Genomic DNA, 20,629 nt, shown 5'->3' with positions numbered 1-20,629 from the left:
GGACAGGCAAACGCAGTGCCAGTTCTCAGCAATCTGCACTTACAACACACCACACTGCTCAACGCGCACGCAAAGCACCGGGATCTTGATTGATCATGCTTCAGGCAACAGAGCTGCAAGCATACTACACTTCTTCTCTCCAAACTTTGCGCAACTGCGAAATGATACGTTTTTTCAATCCAAAGCATCGGTCGACCACTGCGATGATGTCATGACCACACCGCCGGCGGTGAGTGACAAGAAACAGTCTCTTGCAGCAGGATGAGGTACACGTCTTGATCTATTGTAACGAGTCTAGCTCATCAGGGCATCTCTCCCGCTTAGACCATCTCATCATGCGCCGTCTCCACTCCTTTATCCCCTACCTCCGCCCCGCCGGTCTTCTGTCGTTGACGCTCAATCTCATCGCCGAATCGGTCGGGTAGCCGCGAAGTCTTCCAGGCCGGCAAGTTAGCCTCGAACATTAAGTCGATATCCTCCAAAGAACGACCAGCTGTCTCCGGGAAGGTGAAAAAGATGTGGATGGTCATGACCGTGCAGAAGACGCCGAAAATGATATACGTCTTCCACTGGATGTTCGTGAACGCCGGCGATACAAAGTAGGCTAGCGCGAAGTTGAAGATCCAGTTACCCGCAGCCGACAATCCGACACCCTTGGCGCGGTACTTGAGGGGGAACACCTCCGAGGCGTAAATCCATCCAGCAGGGGCCTATTCATTGTCAGTATGGTTCAGCATTTGCAATAGGTTGTCTACTTACCCAAGTGAGACCATAGATACCAACGAAGATGTATGAACAAGCGATGACACCCTTACCAGGGGCACCGGTGATCGACCACTTCAGGTTCGAGTTGCCATCCACTGAGTCGACGTGGTGACCGTAGCTGGCCATGATACCCGCAATCGCAAAGTGGAGGGCCATGCACAGGATGGAACCGGTCATCAACAGAGGTCGTCGACCAATCCGATCGATGTATGGCAGAATGACACCGGTCGTCACCAGGAAAATAACATATTGGATGGCTGACGAGTACAGGGTGGTGTTGCCAGTCTGTTCTTCGCGTTAGCTCGAAATTCACCAGCCATCGGCATCTGTTCTTACCATTCCTGCCATGTCAAAGACATAGACAACATAGTACATAGCAACGTTGCCTCCGAGCAGCTGCTGCCAAACCTGCGCACTCACACCACAAACAGTCCGCTTCCAGATCTTCGGACCAAACAGGGCCAAGAATGAAACGTCCTTAGCCTCCTGGGCAACCCGCACGGCCTCTTGCACCTCCTCATACTCAGCCTGGACAACGGGATCACTGCGATTGCCTTTGCCATGGATCGCGGCCAATGTGTCTAAAGCCTCTTCCCACCGTTCCTTGCTGGCCAACCAACGGGGCGATTCGGGGAAGAAAGGCAAGGCGATAAGAAGGATCAATGCAGGAACCCCCTGGATACCCCAAGCCACGCGGAAGGAAGCGGGACCAGAAATACCCTGGCCGCAGCCGTATGAGATCAGGTACATGATCAGAATACCCCATTCGATGGCCCATTGTTGGATACCCACAATACGGCCTCGGATGCGTGCAGGGGCCAGTTCAGCGAGATAGACACAGACTTGAGAAGATGTGATACCAACTGGAGACGGTTAGCACAAAGTACCCGTGCTAATGGGAGAGAGTGCTCACCAGCCAACCCACTGATAACCCGACCAACGACTAGATGTGCAACGTTTTGAGCAGAACATTGGATAGCTGCTCCGACAATCCAGATGCAACAAGCGATAACGAGAGAGTAGCGACGGCCAAGGCGATCCGAAAGGAAACCCGCTGCGAGTGCACCGGCGAAAGACCCAGCAGACATGGAAGCAGTAATCTAGCAGAAGGATCGTCAGCGTAACCCATAGGTGTTCGGCTGGTTCAAAGAAGACCTACACCTCCTTGCAAATTGCTGTCTGGATGATTAAAATAGTCTAGATATTGGTCGGTGCCAATCCAGGCACTCATGGAACTATCCAACAGGGTCAATGTGTGTCGTCATACACTGGAGCAGGAGAGCAGCCTTACCTGACATCGAAGCCGAACAATGCACCACCGATGGTGCCTAACGCGGCAAGGACTAGGCAGAAGTCAATTCCGAGGCACCTTATTGACAATATCGAAGGAGACCATACTGTAGATGTTTGTAATGCGATACATGGTGAGCAACGAACCAGACCGGACTACCTGAAGTACAACCGGGATAGAGATGCGGAGAGCCGACTCGGGGGCCCCGGACGGGGCTTATATACCGATGCACGACCCAGTGCCGAAGTAACGTCCATCCCGGACTCATGCAACTGGCCCGTACGTCATGGCGTCACTCGCGGCGAGAAGACAGGGAAGAAGATAACTTGCAAGTGTTGCAGGTGTCCCGGATGGAGGGTGGTGCGAGACCTGCATGGGGGTGGATGACTTCAAAGAGTAAAGATCATCGGCAGGGAATGCGGAGGTCCGGGGATTTCGGTTGGGGAACGAATCAGACCCGCCTGGGGGAGCGGTTTCTCCCCAGTCTCGGTGGAGGCCGTGTTTTCTGCCCAGTCCAGTCGGTTCATTTCTGCCTCGGAGATTTTCCTTCTTCGTGTTGAACCCGTCTTGATTTTCCTGATTCCCCTGATTTTAACCGACGGTCGGGTAGACCCTCTTCCTTGACTCCTGCCAGATCCCTACTCCGCATGCCTGACGGAGGATAATTTTCATTCCACCTGTCGAAGAATATCTTTGAATTGTCATTTTGTCAATGAGACTACTCTCAGGGTCTATCATATGGTTGTCGACTCCTCCCGAGCACTCAATCGTCTCGAATAACGGGTGTTGTCTATTTCGGCACGAGCCGGTCTATGGAGGCTTGTCTGACGCCCACCCGAAGCCTCTTCCGTTGCGCTATGCTCACCATCGCTTGGCGGCCTGGCTGGGTGTGGTCATCTATATAGTGTCGACATGGCTGATTGGTGCTGACGAGAGGCGCTTGACGCCACCGTCAAGCCTCTTCATCATAGTCTAATCAAAACAATCAATGGTTGAGAAACTCCTCCTCTCTTTACTCGTGTTCGATCGATTGCAGCCCTGTGAGCGAACATGGCAAAAACCAAGACGGGCGATTGCGACAGCCGAGTTTCGGCGTCAGGACGCAGTTGCCGGGAGTCTGAGCCGGCAACGGCTTATTTAGCTGCGCTGCTCTTTCCACGTGAACACGGTCAAACTCCAGTCTGCAATGGTTATAGCCGGTTAATTGTGGTAGCCGAAGTGCTTGATGTTGCACTCTCGGCGACTCACGACTTGTCCGATGCAGGCTTTCTCAGCCAGCAGCATTGGAAAGTCTTCCGGATTGGGCTGATTGAACCTGCACCACTCATGTATCAACGTCTAGTTCCGCCTGGTCAGACTGATGTAGGTGTTGATGCAAGCGGTACACTGATATGTTCTTATTATCCGGCTGGGCAGGCCTGCCTCAGTGCGGTGTTCGGGCCCCTTAGAAATCCTCATTCGAGATGGTGCCAGGTCCCGGCTTGTAGCGACAGGCTGGACTGAGAGGACACACAGCAAGAGATAATCACAGCCCCAACATGTCAGATTGATTGCTGTAGCCGAACCTATGGTCGATGCGCGTATCAGTGTGGTGAAGGGTCTCTTAGTAAGCTCTCTCCAGCCATGCGAAGAGTGATTGATGAATTTCACCGAGACTGACCCATAAAGTTCACCAATTTATAGTAAACCCAAGCTCCTAAGCATCTATCCGATCCAGAGAAGGCCATTCCGATCGATTCCAGGAACATCTGGGTCTGATGTGGCCTAATCCGCGCACTTCATGAGACAACGCTTCTTCTCTGGGCCCTTCGTCGTCAACATGCTATGTGCACTGTCGAAACGTGTCTTATTGCTCAACATCACTAGCAACGTATCTTTTACTGCAATCCGATTCCGGAAATCAGTTGGTGACACGGCAATGAGGTACTGATTTCCTTCATCTTCCATCTTGTACCGGTATTTTGCCTGCATAGATCTCACTGCAACCGGAGTGCGCTCGCTTATATCAGAAGGCTGTTCGATTGCATTCATATGAGGATAATACTCATTGAGAACCAGAAGCGCTGAAATGGGGACTTGATCTGTAATCAACAGCGCGGTCAGCATTGTCACATGACACATGACAGAATATCCCACATGACTCACACTGAACCAGAAGCCGGAAAACCAGCGTTGTTTGCGTTTACTGCGGTTGACAAAGACTTCATAGCGGTTGAAATGTACAGGTCTTCATGGAACACTCTCAAATATGATATGAATGTGACATGCTCAAGCGGTACAATTCAAGCGACCGGCCGACCGTACATGTGCCTCTGAATATTGACCTGGCCGTTGAGACCTTGACAGACTTCGTGCACGAGTGCCAGAAAAAGCGCTCATTATCGATGGGACTACGCCGAAGACAAGATATTCCCGGATCTGCACATCATTGTCCCAGAATGCTTAGTGCATGGGAACAAAACCAAGTTGAATGAATGGCCAAAATAAGGCCCGCAGGCTTGAGGAGCACCGACCTATCTGAGCATTTCGCCCGCACCCGACAACTTAGCTTGCCGAAGGACAGTAGAGCTACTGCTCTTACACCAGTGTTGTGTGATGCTTGATGCCAATTATGTCTCCTCGAGAACACCGCTCAACATTTCAAGCGCGTCTGAGGTAGAGGCAGCGGTAGCCGATTGAGAGCTACGAAAATGAACAGTCAATTCCCCTTGCCGATCGTGTCTAGAGTTGCTCGAACTTTGCTCCGTTTGTGCCGACCGGACTGTTACTCAACACCTGGAAAGAGCGCCTGGTCTGGACCTCGGGCTGGTGGATGTAAGGAGATACCCAACTGCCATCCGGTATTCAGGCAAGCACGCTACGTTAGGCTTCATCGATCACGACCTTGGATGTTCTCGTTGGAAAGTGCATTCATCGGTTGCGGCAGCATACATACGAACCAAGGTTCCTGATTATGTCTCGCTCGAGAGATTGTGTCCATTTTCTCCTTCACAGTGGCAATTTAGCGGTGAGGGGTCTGCTCACATCCAATCTACAGAGGCATGCTACATGCAGTCGAGGCCTAAATGGACGACAAAGGCGTGCGCAGGCAATCGGTGACGCTTAATCCTTCGATTCTCTGTCCCCGCCCATTGGTACCCTAATGTGTGAACCATTCCTCAGCACAAACTCTGGACCCATGGATGATTTGGCGGGATAAGCAACAATTAGACTCTGGCCTGGATCTGGGGAAATTCTGGGGATGAGATGCTGGTGCCGGATTCGGGCGGCTGCCATGTCGCCGGAACCCCGGATTCGGACGGGTTTTCAAGAATTTCCTACCATTTGGAGGACCCAGACCGCTCGGTTCTCTTCCGGATGTACGTTAAACACTATCCGAGAGGTCTTCACGAGTTAAGTCGTGTATGCGACCGTGGGAAAGTCACCGCATCGGAGTTGCTTCCCGGCTAGACTAAGGAAGCCGACCGTGCCGTTACCTCGACGATCGCTGGACCTCGATGAATGACAGCGCCGGTCCCGGTCTAGCCAGTTCAGCAGCGCAGAGGGATGATTGACCTATTCGCCACGTGCAGGACCATCAGACGCAAGGGGATGTACCACCCGGCTGAAGTGAGACGAAGAGACAATAATGAGCTTGCCTGATTCTATTGCCTTGCCGTACGCTCGCTCGACAATAGCTGGTGACAGGGGTTGTGTTCCACACGCATAACAATGCACTGGTCAAAGAATAGGGGGGATAGAACAATCTCCGGCGATATCCGGGAATTGTTTATCTGGCCTGACGCCATTCCGGGGTAAAAGTGAGCGATGCTATCGCGCCAATCCGGCGCCGATCACCGGCACCAAATGCTGCAATTGGTCCAGCATGGATTTGATAGCTTAATCTCGCGGGTCCATTTGATTATAGTTCGCAGCACCAGTGCGTTAGACTCGCACCACCACGTCAGATTCACCCGCAGACCGGCTGAGCATTACGCTTGGCCGCCGATAAGCCCTGGAAGCCCCTCTCCTGGCCCGCGATGGCCCCCATTCTCTGTCCTATTCTTATCTTGAAGAAATAGAGTATCCTGTACTCCGCATTGCGGACCTGCTCTAGTCGCTGGAGACGACAGGTTCCATGGAGCTTGGGCTGAGTTGAATGAGTCCAGCTGCTGTCTTGCTTTGACCGATATGCCTCTTGCATTTCTCGCCTGCAAGGGGTGAGACTGGCGCCACCTCTACGACGGTATTGATTTCACCCCACGCGAGCACAGCGTGAGTGTGCATCCATCCTTTGACGGCTGAGATGGCCGCATCCGGGTGGCTATCCCGACTGGCCGTGATGGTCATCTGTCCAACCTGGGCCAGCCCATCGAGCCGATGTAACATTCCCCAGATGCTGGAGAGTTGGCTACACGAGCGGTCTCACTTAGAGCCGATAACAGCTGTCTCCTGATTGTACCGTGGCCAAGAGAGCCATTAAATGAATGGCACAGGCCCTGCGCCTTCTGATACCGTGTGATCGCCTATTGGATGGACCTCACAGTGTTATCAGTTCTACTCGTAGGATCCTCGCTCATGCCAGTCTTCCAGAAGAATTCGCTGGTCTTGCTCGCAGCGGACAAGCCGATGGGGCAAATGTTGACACACCACCCAACACCACTTGACTGGAAGCTGCGATAAGACTCTTTATCTGCCTGTTCGCCTGCTTCCTGATAGCGAACCATAGCGAGTGGGCTGAGTGAGTTTGTCTTATCTGTTGTTCTAATTTGCCCCCTGCACCTCATTCATCAAATTGACTTCGGCTTCTCGGAAGCTGCAAGCTGACCTCACTAGGTTTCACGACCTCGACGGACAAGTCTTATATTAATCTTCCGTTGCCCGCCCAATTTCAAACGTGGTGTTTCTTCGCGTCTTCTTCCCCTTCACCCCATCTCTTTGCGCGTACACTCAGCCTTCTTCGTCGAGGTCATTCACGATGGACGACCACAGCAATGCACCTGCATACGAGACATCCAGTTCCAAGGAGAAGCATCTCGAGCCCACTGGCGACTGGGCTTCTCCTGATATCGACCATGGCGCCGAAACCGATCTGCACCGCTCGTTGTCGACGCGGCACCTGACCATGATTGCGCTTGGCTCCTCCATCGGAATGGGATTGTGGCTTGGAAGTGGAACTTCTCTAAGCAATGCTGGCCCAGCAGCGCTTCTGATTGGCTATCTCCTCAGTTGTACGATGATTTGGGCTGTCAGTCATTCGATTGGAGAGATGGCAGTCATGTATCCATTGCCGTCCGCGTTCACGCAGTGGACGTCGATCTTCATTGACCGGTCAATGGCCTTTTCCCTTGGCTGGGCGTACTGGTTCTCCTACTGGATCACAATCGCCAACGAGCTGCAGGTGTGTTGCTCTTGCTGTCTTGAATACACTGTTCACTGATCATTGAATGTGCAGGGCGTTGTTACTGTGCTTAGCTTCTGGACGACCAAAGTGCCTACAGCGGCCTGGATCACTATTTTCTGGATTGTTATTATTGCCGTCAACGTCGTCGCCGTGAGATTCTTCGGAGAGGTCGAAGTTACAGCCTCTACTATCAAGTTTGGCTGGATCTTTGTGGTGATTATCTCGTGCATCGGTGAGTGGTTCAAATTCCTCTGTGGCACAGTACAATATCCTGTTCCCAGGCTCACTTCTTTAGTCATTTCGGCTGGTGGCGCTCCTGCTGAGGGTCCGATCGGGTTCCGGTACTGGAACTCCTCGCCGTTCATCAACGGGTTCAAAGGATTCTTGTCCATTATGCCTACGTGTATCTTTGCAATGAGGTACTTAACCCCTACTATCTGGCTATACTTCAGGATAGCAAGGATTGGTTTTGAAGTTTGCCCAGACTGCTACTATTCTATATCTAGCTGACCCTTTTCCCTTAACACTTAGTGGTTCAGAAAACGCTGCTTTGGTCGCTGCTGAGACTGATAATCCACGCAAGGCTGTCCCCCGAGCTGTCGGGTCCATCTGGGTCCGCTTGTCTCTGTTCTACGTTCTGGGCTCCTTGATGATCACCATCACCGTCTCTCCCTACAACCAGGACCTTTTCGGTGGTAGCGGCGTTAATGCTTCACCCTTTGTTATAGCCTTCCGCAATGCTGGCTTGGAACCTCTAGCTCATATCATGAACGCGGTGATCTTCATATCAGTTTTGTCGACCGGCAGTATCTCGGCCTATGGTGGCTCGCGTACTTTGATGGGCTTGACACACCTGAATATGGCTCCCAAGGTTAGTGCCTCTCATTCCTTTCCTCCTACTATGCAGCGCTAGCGACTAATATGACCATCTGCGCCGCCCGGTCAGATCTTCGGCAAGGCCGACAAGCAGGGCCGTCCGATTGCAGGAATGGCCATAACCCTCCTCATTGGAGGCGGTCTCGCTTACCTCAACGTCTCTAACTCTGGCGCCAATGTCTTCACCTGGTTCTCCAACCTGACATCTCTCTTTACCCTTTTTGGCTGGGGTACGATATGTCTGTCGCACCTCCGCATGCGCTACGCCTGGAAGGTCCAGGGTCGATCGGTAGAGGATCTCCCCTGGAAGTCGTGGACATACCCCTACGGCGCCATCTGGGGTCTTGTTTGGTGCATCATCCTCATCATCGCGGAATTCTATCTGAGTGTATGGCCTCTCGGAGAAAGCCCCAGCGCGAAGAACTTCTTCGCCAACTATGTCTCTGTCGTTGCCATCGTGGTCCTGTACCTGGCGGCGCGATGCTACTACCGCGGGCCGTGGTGGGTGGATGCTCGCACGATTGACCTCGACGCCCCGAGACGGTTCTACGTGGATGGGCACGATGTCGAGACAAAGACGGAGCGGAAAGGGCCGACGAAGTATCTTCGTAAGGCAGTGGATGCCGTGTTTGATTAGAGAGGTAGGTGGTTGTACATAATATGCATTATCGTAGTTGATTCGTGGATTTATATCAACTTGCACTTCGGGTATTAGAACTTTCATAGAGTTAGCGTACGTACCATGCGGCATGAGAGGATATTTGTAGCGGTGTCAGTTTTGTGAAAGTCCAACCATTTTTACCTCGTTAAATTTATGCCAGAATAGGAATAAGTGATAATAATCTTTTCTGTTGCTATATCCCACCTTTTCACTTCCATGCAGCTTATTTCTGCCATTGTATCCTCTGTATCGACTTGGAAGATAGGTATTTACCTATGAAGAAATGTCGTGCATGCTCTCCGTAGGGCGCCCACTTTAGGAGACCAGCAGGGCGGGCCCGCATCTGCCCCTTCCCGACCCATTCACTCACTGCTTCTCAACCCCGTGTTGCTTTCTTTCCTTCATAGTCTTGATAGAAGCTTGCGACCGAGAGAGCACTTCATGATCTTGTCTGCCGATTGCCTCGGGACTTGAGGTGCCCATATTACACAAGACTTATACCACTCTCTTCAGTCCCAATGCGAGTGTTCGAAGCTTCCTCTTGTCATCGAAGCAATCGCCTCGATACTAATTCTGTCCAGAAATAGAATCTCTTGTAATCACGAGTCAACCGACATCTAATCAAGCCCTACATGTAGTCGGTAAGTCGTTCTTTAGATCCTCATTTTCGCATTTTCCTCCTCACAAGTTTCGCTCACATCAACGGGAGGATGTTGATGCTCAGGCTTGGAGGCAGAATTGCTGCCATAACATCGATTGTCTCCATATGGAAAGTATATCCACGAAGGGGGTAATGATTTCATTTCACAACAACTTTGGGTAAACTTGCACAATATTCAGCTTGCAGCCATGCCTGGGGTTGCGTTACGCGAGTGTTGTGGGGGAATGATAAAGACAATCACCGCATGGCCACATTGTCTGATCATAGTCATCAATTAAAAAGGAACATCTACCTACATGAGTGGTCTCGGATGCATGTCTTTACCTGTGATGGGTCATAGTCTCTCTGCGCTTCACATTCAATAGAATTTCCACTGATTAAAGCTGGCGGTCAGGAATCTGGGTCTGACCGGACTCAGGCTCCAGTTGCAGATTAAGCAAAACAGGATCACCCTCCAGGCTCTTACGAGACGGAGAAATAGAAGAGAGGAAGTATTCCATGCCGTGTCCATTCTAAATGCGGAGTCATTGCCGAATAGCCCGCGGAGATTGTATATTGGGACTAACCTGGCTAGGGGATCATTAATTCTGCATAAGCAAGAAAAAGTGGTAAGGGGATCGGTTTGCACCATGACCCTAATATGAGTCAAACATAGTAATATACTCAGGGTCTCAGGCTATTCTGCCATTCGGCTGGATAAATTATTTTGCGAATTGTTGAGAAGTGCGGCAAAACCAAGCTTTCGGCAAGCGGCAGTGTATGCCGAACCACTTCCGCTGATGCTCTCCATACCTTTCTCCCACTCGCATACCTACGATGAACAACGCCTCACACATGAGCCATGTTTCTTGCTACACTCGAGGGCGATCAGCAGAGCTGTCTTCTCTCTTGTTCTTCTGCAGCTTTTGCACTCCTTTACATCACACCCAAAACAGCAGTGATCCACGGCTCAGGGGCTTGGTTTGAAACCTGGATGGAGCAAACGTGTCGGATTGAAACTAGAGGCCTTGCTCAGACCACTTCTTCTCCACAAGGGACCAGCACCCTACTGCTGTTGCTGAATTCTCCCGGTAGGGCGGACTCCGTGTTGTCCTGAAACGTCCTCTGATTCTCTCCTGTACTGTTTTTAGTGCGGGACGTTGTGAACTCGAAACACATTCATCCCACGTATGGCCATGAAGAGCCGTTCTCGGACTAATCTCCGTGGTGGATGTGGCCCCTTTCATTCTAGAACTCCTAGAGCTGTCGAGCGATATCATCCTATAAAGCCTGTTGTCAGTCGCTCGTTTTAATCGCTCAGTACCCTCGTGCAACCCTGTCAGCCACCACCTCAAATCATTCCACTCACCTCTCCGTCAAAATGCTTCGTCTCGAAACCCTCGCTGCCCTCGCCGTCCTCGGCCTGGCCAACGCTCAGTCTACCGTTGGCTTCGGCCCCTACTTCAGCCTGGGTCCTACTCAGAGCTGGATCCGCGAGGCCACGACCACTCTTGTGCTCCCCGAAGTTCCCAGCCCCGTCGCGGACCGTCTCGCCTTGTGGCCCGGCATGGGCACCAGCGGTGGTGACCTGATCCAGGCGCTTGCTGTTTCTTTCTCCGACCCCAATGCGTACGTCATAGAGACCGATAATCCTGGCCGAACCATTGGACACAATACTGACGGCATCTAGCAACTGCGGCGGTACTTCCGGCCAGTGGTGCATCTGGGCCAGCACCCTCGAGGGTAAGTCTTCCCGAGGTCATGATCGAAAGGGTTCTAAAGATGAGCAGGAACGCAGCTTGGTGGCACCCAAGTTCCGGCCAATGCCGGTGACAACGTGACCATGGAATGTACGTTCACCTCTCCGTTCCCTGCACGATAGCTATTGACAATTCTCAGACAAGTACAACGATTCCACCGCCAAGTACGATCAGACCGTTTCCCTCAACGGCAAGGTCGTCTCAACTCTGTCGACCAGTATGTTTTCCGATCATCTGTCCCCAACCGCGATTGCTAACAATTCACAGGCTCCGGCCAAGCCCAGGGCTGGGGCACCGCCGTCGAATGCCAGGACGATGCCTGCAAGAGCACCGCTCGCGCTCACCGTGAGTTCCCCCAGCCCTTTACTCCCGATTTTCCCGGAAGACATCTAACCATGAGAACAGAGTACATCGACACCACGATCGTCCTGAACGCCGCGGACAGCACCTTCGCCGGCACCCTGGCCACCAACGAGGTCACCTCCACCGGCCTGAAGACCTCCGACTCCAAGACCTTCACCGTCGAGACTATCAACGTCCAGGCCCACACCTATGATATCTAAATGGGGCCATGAGATAAGTTGTATTTTTAGTATATGCTGGCGAGACTATGTCGAATAACAATTGAGCTCTGCGAGCGGTTGCGGAATCTGTGTAAATTATATATTATGCGACAATGTAGAGAACTGTGGAAGTCAGTAAGAGGCTGGAGTTGCGACTTTTTTAGAAGGATGGAGAGTGACTGTCGAGCTCTCGGCCGATTGATTGGGGTCCCTGAACTGTGGTCACCTGGCTGTTGGCCCCTGGGACTATTTCAGGCCCGAACACAACCAGAGACTGCAGACAAGCGCACTTGCTGCCGGGTTATCTGGCGCGCGGGATTGTCCCTGGCGTAATCAGTCGATTTCGAGAGTGGGCCAGATGGGTATGCTGTAAGAGAGCTGGAAGCTCGAAGAAGGTGCCAAGTGAGAGATACAATTTCAAACCGCTTGTGCATACTGCCCTTGAGCTCATCTGAGCATCATCCCAATTTGTATCTACTATCTTGTGCATTTCAACCTTGCAGAGGGCTCCTTACTTCAAGTAAAAGCTATCTTGATGAGTGTTCTAGGAATAACGTTCCCCGCGTGCTTAGTAGAGGGCCAGTGGATGGGAGAAAAATCAGCGGTCCTGATCTCAACTCAAGGGAAGATGTCAAAAGCAGCGACACCTGCAATTCGAAGAGGCTCATTTTCGGCCAGCCGATCATGTTGCCGCCGAGTTGAGCGCTTACTCCATTAATGGCGGACGCGTTGAGACTGGGCGATTGACCGATTCGATTGACAGGTCATATGAGAACGGCATTGCAATCGGTTCCAGCTGAGATCACGGTTCGCCCATGCCATTGTCATCTTGTACCCTTTGTGCGACCGCGGTTACTACGAATATATACTAGTAGGCGGATGTGACACTGTGACAATGACGTGCATGAAGCGCTCGGAGTATTCATCCGTGCCAGAAGGGCGACTGGATCTCTGGGTCTGGTTAGATTCCGATTTCCAAGTCATAATAAAAGTCGGGAGCGTGCTCATCAATGGCGGCAGGGCAAAAGGTGTGCTGCTGCATTGGATGTCATCATCCATGATGGATCATGGATCGAGGATCCACCTACCTATTAGAAGCTGCTATTGCTGTGAGGCGACGAGCTAATCCCAGATGAGAAAGTCCGCAAATGCCCGATCGGGAGGTCACGGGGTTTATCTTATCGCTTATCAGCTGACCATTCCCCAGCTTGTTTGTCCCCAACCTCCTCGGCTCCCTGTCTCTTCCTCTTCACTTCAGTCACTCACTCTTCGACCAATCGACCTAACTCTACATTCAACATCGACTTGAGCTTACCATGAAGCTCGCTCTCCTTCCCGCCCTTCTTGGGCCGGCCGGAGCTCTTCAATTGCCCCTGTTTCAAGCTTCTTCGTCGCAGTCTGAGCTCTCTACATCGAGCAAGCAGCTTATCGACTCTGAGCTGCTGCAGAAACAAGTCAAAGCCGAGAACCTCCTCAAAAGAGCCGAGGAGCTCTACGAGATTGCAAAGCTCGGAGAGGAGGAATATCAACACCCAACCCGTGTCATTGGCAGCAAAGGTACGCGCCTCACCCATCCCCGCTGCTCCTGTGACTCACCTACTAACCTTCAATCTGCTAGGTCACCTCGGAACCTTAGATTACATCTACTCCACCCTTGTCGAGCTCGGCGACTACTACACCATCACCAATCAATCCTTTCCTGCGGTGACCGGAAATGTCTTCGAGTCGCGCCTCGTCCTGGGCCACACGGTGCCCTCCTCAGCTACCCCGATGGGGCTGACGCCTCCCACAAAAGACAGAGAGCCTGTCTACGGTCCGTTGGTGGCAGTCGCCAATCATGGATGCGAGTCATCCGACTACCCTGACAATCTTTCTGGTGCCATTGCATTCATTTCTCGAGGCACCTGTCCGTTCGGAACCAAGTCCGACCTGGCTGGCAAAGCAGGCGCCATCGCGGCAGTGGTGTACAATAACGAGAAGGGCGACCTCTCTGGAACTCTGGGCACTCCCACCCCAGATCATGTTGCCACCTTCGGCATCTCAGACAGTGATGCGGCACCTGTTCTGGAGCAGTTGAATAAAGGCGAGAAGGTGGATGGCATTGCCTACATTGATGGCATTGTGGAAACAATCATCACTACAAACATTATCGCACAGACTGTCGAAGGAGACCAAAATAACTGTGTCATGGCTGGAGCCCACAGTGACAGTGTAGCCGAAGGCCCCGGTATCAATGACGACGGCTCTGGTACTCTGACTCTCTTGGAACTGGCAACAAAACTCATCCAGTTCAGCGTCAACAACTGCGTGCGCCTTGCTTGGTGGGCTGGAGAAGAAGAAGGTCTCCTGGGTAGTGATTACTATGTGAGCCAGCTGACTCCGGAGGAGAATCGCAAAATACGCCAGTTTCAAGACTATGATATGCTGGCCGGGCCCAATTTCGCGTACCAGGTCTACAACGCCACTAACGCCGTCAATCCGGTGGGCTCGGAGGAGCTCCGTGACCTGTACGTTGATTTTTACGAGGCCCACGACCTCAACTACACCTACATCCCCTTCGACGGCCGCAGCGACTACGACGCCTTTATTCGCAATGGCATTCCCGGAGGCGGTGTCGCCACCGGCGCAGAAGGTGTTAAGACCAAGGAAGAGGAAGAGATGTTTGGTGGTAAAGCCGGAGAGTGGTACGATCCCAACTACCATCAGATTGAAGATGACGTCTCGAACGTCAACCTTACAGCTTGGGAGGTTAACACCAAGGTACGTATCCTTCCGTAGTTGGCGATGTTTTATTATGGCTGACACACTTTAGCTCGTGGCGCATTCTATTGCCACATACGCGCTGTCGTTCGAGGGCTTCCCTGAGCGCACCGATGCTGATGTCAGCACTTTCTCTCACGAGCCGCGGAAGTACCGCGGCCACCGCCTGCAAATGTGATCGATAATAGACTACAGATCTCTTCATCATTTTTGGCTAGATAGAGTCTTGTCTGATGCTTTCTTTTGAGTTACTTGGTTAGATGAATGAACATTTTTGGGACAATCTATATTTGGCACCGACAACCTTTGTTTTGTTGACTTTAGACACAGTTAAGTGGCGGAGCGCGTTGATAGAGCCTGCCATTATTTTCTAGTTTTCTATGCTTCTAAAGACACTTGATAGGGATTTACCAAGCAGCCCACAGTGGCAAACCAGGCCAGAGATCCGTTCCTAACCCGGCCATCTCCCCCGCATCAAATAACCCAAACTCCTCGACACCATGCGTCAGGAAATCCTGCATGAGCGGCTGATCCAGCACCATATAAGCGGACTCTGCCGCTGCGCCTCCAGCATCGAAATGACACGTACTCGGGAGACAGTCAGCCTGTCCACCGGAGGAAAGCACTGCAGGGGATGGAGCATGTACCGAAGGAGAAGCGGCGGAAAGCGATAACCCCTGCTGCTTCGCCACCCGCGGTGCAAACCGTCCACTCCGCAGACAGTGCTGCGCCCGCACAAGATGATGGAACAGGTCATCCGCGACGAGGGTGCCATTCGCGACCAAGGAGCTCAACATCTCGATGGCGGCCTCCACGCATGTGAGGTCCTCTGCTGTGCCACCTGGTAGCAGGTTTGAGATGAGCAGAATCAGGGCGGCAGTGAAGATGTACTGCGCGAAGGCGTAGCCGTAGGTCGAGGAGGCGCCGTTCGTCCATTCGTTCATGCAGAGGGTTAGAGTGTGGCGGGCGGAATGAATGCATGCGTCTTTGAGAGCGGCGAGGGTTGCAGGGATGGCGGGCTCATCGGGAACGGGGGTTGGCGCAAGGTGGTCGAGGAAAGTGAGTAGGATTGGGCGGATGGCGAGGATGACGCACTGTGTTGAATGGGTCAGCTTTCGGTTATAACGGGAGATGGATGAGAATGGTGCATTTGGGATTGTGCCTGGCGGTATGGAGGCGGAGGTGGTCGGGTAGGGATTGCGTCCATTGCTGCAGGTTGAGAAAGATCCTTTGCTCCCGCTGGAGGAACGTCTCGGTGAAGTTGCTGCGGCTGTAGATCGTGTGCATGATTGTGCTGCAGATTCGGGCAAGTCTGACGAATGCGACTTGGTATGAGCTGTCAACGAACTCGTTGTGGTAATTCTCGGAGTCGAGGTTCGTGGGCAGGTCAACGTGGATAGCTTCATCGTTGATCTGCACTGGCAGGCCTAGCTTAAGGCTCCAGGACCGATCAAAGACGTAGATTGTCCACCACAAACGCACACGATGTTCTCGCGCAATCCGATCAGGGCATTGGGTAACCGGGATGTTGTGGTTCAAGCCAACGAGCAGAGCGAAGCGCAGTGCGTTGCCGACCATGAGGTAGGCGGAGTGCTGTCGGTTGAGGGACTGGTTATAGAGCGCCTGGGAAGTCAGCGCATGATGGCGACACTGAGAGATGAGCTTACCAATATCAGAAGAGCCTCGATGTGGATGATGGTAGGTCGCTCTGGTAGCACGGGCATCAGACCGATGGCGTGAGCATAGTAGGCCATCCCTGGCACTGTGCCCTTTTCTCCTCCATCATTGTGGAATGAGTAGACTTCCCCCAAGGCAAAAAGAGCAAAGTACTTGCACAAAAAGATCGGGTCATTGAAGAGACCTTGCTCGTAGATGTGTTGGAGGTGGTCGAGGGTGGATTTCCGTAAGGCGAGATGAAAGGGTGGGTTTGCGTGGCCCAGCGCGGTGTTGACCAGCAACCGAGCACGGGCTAAACTGGGCCATTGGATCCCAGAATGGGCCACTTGGCTGAGGGTTGATTCTGTGATAAATCGCGTGCGGGGAATATGCGGCACTGCGCTTTTGTTGCCGTCGAGGCATTGGCACAGACATGTGGCGAAGCCCGTACATGCTGCCTCGCTAACATAAATGGGAAGTGCCAACCCCTCATGGGCCTGAAACCACGGCCGGTCTTCAAGCAGCGGATTCCGAGTCTTTGTGTCGCCTCCTTCTGTTGAAAAAGGGTGCTGGTTTATGGTGGGGAGGACACGGCTTTTGGACCTCAGTCGGTGCTGACGCAGCTCTTCACTGTCTCGAATCAATTGTTCCAGATAACTAGTGGCAGGTCAGCGCGGGGCTGTTCTGCATCGGTAGCAGCTGCCTACCTTTCGTCAATGCGCACTTTGCGGTCGCGGAATACGTAACTGCATTCATTCCCACGTCTCGCCATGTGGCATCGGGAGCAGGGTCTTCCGCCAGAGCATTTAACCTTTTGAGCATGGCATCTTTGGCATCTGGTTCCTTCGTGTGGTTAGAGCGTGGAATTGAATGTGGGCATTGAGACTCACGCTACAGGTCTTTTGATTCCTAAGGAGTTTCGCGAATGCTGCAGTGACCCCTGCGATTTCTGCGCCGAGTTCCCGGCCTGCATGACATGATAATAGACGCCTGGAAATTGATACTGCTCTACCACGCACTCCACTAGTTGCGGAGATTCTTCAAGGGGAAAAGTTTTCGATCGGCCAGATTTACGCCTACCGACGCTGGCTCTTTCCGATTGGTTTTGGAAGAGGGAGAGAGAATCCGCTTGTGCTCGATATTCTCATATGACTGGCTAAAACAGTGAATGAGTGGGCCTTGTTCTCCAGGCTTGGTCTAGCGTACGGATAACTCTAAACTGGCCGAAAAGCCCCACGAGGCCTGCAGCAACTGGAGTCACATAAATTCCCATCTATACCTCCTCGACAGCTTTACTTCTGCTCTCCCTTGAAATTACCCAGTCCTTTCCTCTTCTCTTCAACCTCGTCATCGCTGCGAGCATAAGTCTGTCCAATACCCATCTATCCACCGAGCGACCAACCACCACATCCAATGATCTCAACAACCACCAACGCATACACCCTCCGCCACCACCGGCCAGGAGACATGGGCTGGATCGTCCACCGCCACGGCGCCTTGTATGCCCAAGAATACGGCTGGAACGAGCGCTTCGAGGCCCTCGTCGCCGGCGTCACCGTCGACTTCATTGAAAACTACGACCCCGCCCGCGAACGCTGCTGGATCGCCGACGACCGCGATGGCCAATTCCTGGGCTGCGTCATGCTGGTCAACGACCGAACCTCTAACGAAAATGCTGCCAAGCTCCGGTTACTGCTGGTGGAACCCAGCGCCCGGGGGCTGGGGCTGGGGCGAGCCTTGATCCGTCAATGCACGGAGTTTGCGCGCGAGGCGGGGTATGCGCGCATTCGGCTGTGGACGAATAGTGTTCTCGTGTCGGCGCGGCGGCTGTATGAAAAGGAAGGATATCGGCTCGTCTCGACGGAGGAGGATGAGAAGTTGGGGTTCAAGTCGACGGGGGAGTTTTGGGAGTTGGTGCTTTAGGTTTCTTGGGTGGGATATAGATTGTGTTGGCATTGTTCTCATACTTCCTTCTCTACTACTTTTAGCCATAATTCAACCGTGATTACTGAGAATTGGTAATTCAAATGCAACAAAGATCATCATGCTCATGACAAGAGGATACCCTAAGCACGATCTCTACCAGCAATCTCTAGCCCCACGGTATATCTCACCTAGTAAGAAGTTGCCCATTAGCCTGTTTCATCAATGCCATTCATATTGAATAGACGAGTCATACTGTTAGATATCCAGATATTGAATAATCTTCCATATAAAAGAAGGCTGCTACGTAGCCAAGATTGACATACTTCAACTGTGATACATTGAATAATTACATTTACTGAAACTATTTTTTCATCTGATGTAGAAGGTTGGCCCTAGCTGAGAATTATTCACCTGGGCTCTTTAGATTGAATCTTGTAATGATGCCATTCATTTAAATAAGACATCCGGTCAATCCATAGCTACTATTTTGGCTGTCATTGAATACTGTAGCTCAAGTCTTGGAGCCCTGCCTACCCAGGTCCTCTTCCTGTCTCTCTTCCACTTCATCTTCCTCTCCTAACTCTCCTTCCATCATGGACTTCCTCTCCACTCTCATTCTTATTCCCAAATGTAATTACCCGTCCACTTCCAATCCCTCTTTTGATCTTTCCCTTCTATGAAACACACACGACTATGTTTGGAGCTCATCCAAGACCTTTGTTGTTTGTTTAATGTACTCCTCGATACATCTGAATGTGTTTCCATCACGAATTACATGATTTCGTTTTACTATGAAGCCTTTCCAGATAACCTAAGTAGTTATCATGACTCGGTCGGTTTAGCTATCTTGGTTAGTAAGTTCTCGTCCCTTCAGCATCATGCCTCTTTCCCCGCCGATTCATACATTCAGCTCTTGCGGCCTTGGTTTATGTGAAATGCTAACTGATATTAGAAACTAGGTAGTTTCGGCCGATGCGAGGCTGTACACGAGCAAAAAGGCAGAGAGAAGCTCTGTCTCATCTCGAAGGGTTATTGAGTTTTACCATTTCTGAGCTTGAGATATCCCGAAGATTACTCATGTGTACGTCTCTGTTGAGCGTTCATGCTGCCAACCCCGTGGTCGGAATGCCACTCAGACATAGATCGACGGCCTGTCTACATGACGGGTTCAAGTTACCTGCGCAATCCTAATCAGGGCAATTTATCGACCTGGTCAAGTGAGCGGCGATGACGATGATCGTCTTCAGCCAGTCATTTCCATGGCCCTAGTATTGAGAGGTTTGTTGCTGATCTAGGGGACTTTACCATCTCAAGGGCCTTTGAGCCTCGTAACAGGGCATTACCTATCTCTCAGCCTCTACGCGGACACCGTTGGGCAGCGCATTGTGCAAACTGTCGGCGGCCGCTAGGTATGTGGACTATCTTGCCGTACCCACTACTAGACTATATAGTCGAAAATATATGCGGCAGCTGTGACTATCGATACAAGAAGAATGGGTGCTTTCCTCCCCCATATTTCCGAGAGCAAGAAGCGGAGGCAAAACGCATTCACAAGGAAGCGAGGTCCAAATGTGTCAATTGTGGACACGAAATTACGGCGAGGTCCTTGGCAGCACAACCTGAAGAGGGTCATGAAAGTGAGTATATTTATTCTAGGGGTTTCAAGTGGCATATTAATCTATGATAGAAAGTCCGCTGTTATTATTGCAATGAAATGGGACACATAAAAGCCAATTGTCATAGCTATCATCGGGATTTGTTCGCTCTAGACCGGGTAGGTTTTCCCCTTTTCCACAGCAGATTATTGTATATGCTAAGAAGTACTGCTATTAGGGTCGTTCTATCGCGCAAGAGCTTCGCGCTCGCAACCGCCGTTGGCGAGAGCAGCAGCAGCAACAACAGCAGCAGGACATCGCTGCCCCTTGCCGGGGATATGAACGCTATGTTGCGTGAGCTCGATAGATTGCGAGCGCGAAACGCGTACCTCAAAGCTCGCCATAATATAGAGGAAGAAGAGAACAATTTCAACTTCGAGGTCGACGGTGGTGAAGCTTAGCTTTTTTTGTCGTTGATCTTCGGTGGTTCCAATGATCTTTAAATATGATAATCTGATTGACGTTGCAGCAACTCCGGTCTGTCTAGAAGGTGGTAAGCAACTAAGATAGCTCCCTGCACTTGACTATCCAGAAGCTGATGTTGCATTTTAAGGAGCGCAGAAATCTGCAAGCGAATCCTAAGGCCATCCTCTACACCCTCTATCAAAAAGCGGAAGCGTATCTACAACCCAAAGAACAAGCCTGGTACAGACGTATCCACACTACGGCTGACACTGTCCGATCTGCGATGGG

General features: G+C 51.8%; 7 protein-coding genes across 7 annotated transcripts; 5 read left to right on the top strand and 2 right to left on the bottom strand.

The window, feature by feature from the left end:
* Window positions 1–320: 320 nt before the first annotated feature.
* On the bottom strand, window positions 321–2,188 carry ASPACDRAFT_45061 (uncharacterized protein; the record flags this gene model as incomplete). The annotated part of the gene is made up of 7 exons (XM_020201536.1): window positions 321–710; window positions 760–1,050; window positions 1,102–1,628; window positions 1,679–1,865; window positions 1,925–2,000; window positions 2,057–2,108; window positions 2,164–2,188. 7 exons carry the CDS (start codon window positions 2,186–2,188, stop codon window positions 321–323), a joined length of 1,548 nt encoding a protein of 515 aa, XP_020054888.1.
* Window positions 2,189–7,013: 4,825 nt separating this feature from the next.
* On the top strand, window positions 7,014–8,952 carry ASPACDRAFT_31291 (putative amino acid transporter; the record flags this gene model as incomplete). The annotated part of the gene is made up of 5 exons (XM_020199803.1): window positions 7,014–7,436; window positions 7,491–7,671; window positions 7,735–7,858; window positions 7,971–8,310; window positions 8,386–8,952. The coding sequence occupies 5 exons, from the start codon at window positions 7,014–7,016 to the stop codon at window positions 8,950–8,952; spliced, it is 1,635 nt and encodes a 544-aa protein (XP_020054887.1).
* A 2,045-nt stretch (window positions 8,953–10,997) lies between these two features.
* ASPACDRAFT_62046 (uncharacterized protein) lies at window positions 10,998–11,939 on the top strand (the record flags this gene model as incomplete). Its single annotated transcript, XM_020203749.1, has 6 exons — window positions 10,998–11,245; window positions 11,307–11,359; window positions 11,407–11,466; window positions 11,516–11,593; window positions 11,644–11,721; window positions 11,782–11,939. The coding sequence occupies 6 exons, from the start codon at window positions 10,998–11,000 to the stop codon at window positions 11,937–11,939; spliced, it is 675 nt and encodes a 224-aa protein (XP_020054886.1).
* A 1,272-nt stretch (window positions 11,940–13,211) lies between these two features.
* Window positions 13,212–14,998, top strand: ASPACDRAFT_79913 (uncharacterized protein). The gene is made up of 3 exons (XM_020205520.1): window positions 13,212–13,496; window positions 13,558–14,699; window positions 14,752–14,998. The coding sequence occupies exons 1-3, from the start codon at window positions 13,256–13,258 to the stop codon at window positions 14,875–14,877; spliced, it is 1,509 nt and encodes a 502-aa protein (XP_020054885.1). The 5' UTR covers window positions 13,212–13,255; the 3' UTR covers window positions 14,878–14,998.
* A 108-nt stretch (window positions 14,999–15,106) lies between these two features.
* ASPACDRAFT_53382 (Zn(II)2Cys6 transcription factor) lies at window positions 15,107–17,328 on the bottom strand (the record flags this gene model as incomplete). The annotated part of the gene is made up of 5 exons (XM_020202742.1): window positions 15,107–15,908; window positions 15,949–16,322; window positions 16,367–17,012; window positions 17,063–17,191; window positions 17,246–17,328. The coding sequence occupies 5 exons, from the start codon at window positions 17,326–17,328 to the stop codon at window positions 15,107–15,109; spliced, it is 2,034 nt and encodes a 677-aa protein (XP_020054884.1).
* Window positions 17,329–17,620: 292 nt separating this feature from the next.
* Window positions 17,621–18,418, top strand: ASPACDRAFT_122369 (GNAT family N-acetyltransferase). Its single transcript, XM_020196532.1, has one exon. The coding sequence runs from the start codon at window positions 17,823–17,825 to the stop codon at window positions 18,276–18,278; it is 456 nt and encodes a 151-aa protein (XP_020054883.1). The 5' UTR covers window positions 17,621–17,822; the 3' UTR covers window positions 18,279–18,418.
* A 456-nt stretch (window positions 18,419–18,874) lies between these two features.
* Window positions 18,875–20,234, top strand: ASPACDRAFT_62042 (uncharacterized protein; the record flags this gene model as incomplete). Its single annotated transcript, XM_020203748.1, has 8 exons — window positions 18,875–18,911; window positions 19,124–19,135; window positions 19,241–19,309; window positions 19,500–19,559; window positions 19,636–19,690; window positions 19,771–19,918; window positions 19,969–20,055; window positions 20,115–20,234. The coding sequence occupies 8 exons, from the start codon at window positions 18,875–18,877 to the stop codon at window positions 20,232–20,234; spliced, it is 588 nt and encodes a 195-aa protein (XP_020054882.1).
* Window positions 20,235–20,629: the final 395 nt, after the last annotated feature.

The sequence above is a fragment of the Aspergillus aculeatus genome (assembly GCF_001890905.1).
Source record: "Aspergillus aculeatus ATCC 16872 unplaced genomic scaffold ASPACscaffold_11, whole genome shotgun sequence".
Classification (NCBI taxonomy): Eukaryota; Fungi; Ascomycota; class Eurotiomycetes; order Eurotiales; family Aspergillaceae; genus Aspergillus; species Aspergillus aculeatus.
Note: the sequence above shows the minus strand (reverse complement) of the source record. Positions and strands in the feature narration are given on the sequence as shown.

What these genes read in the sequence shown, in the direction of transcription:
- ASPACDRAFT_79913 (XM_020205520.1), top strand. Translation starts at nt 13,256, where the DNA reads ATGAAGCTCGCTCTCCTTCCCGCCCTTCTTGGGCCGGCCGGAGCTCTT. An exon ending in CCGTGTCATTGGCAGCAAAG is followed by an intron (nt 13,497 to 13,557) that starts GTACGCGCCTCA and finishes TCAATCTGCTAG; the next exon opens with GTCACCTCGGAACCTTAGAT. An exon ending in CTTGGGAGGTTAACACCAAG is followed by an intron (nt 14,700 to 14,751) that starts GTACGTATCCTT and finishes GACACACTTTAG; the next exon opens with CTCGTGGCGCATTCTATTGC.
- ASPACDRAFT_122369 (XM_020196532.1), top strand. Translation starts at nt 17,823, where the DNA reads ATGGGCTGGATCGTCCACCGCCACGGCGCCTTGTATGCCCAAGAATAC.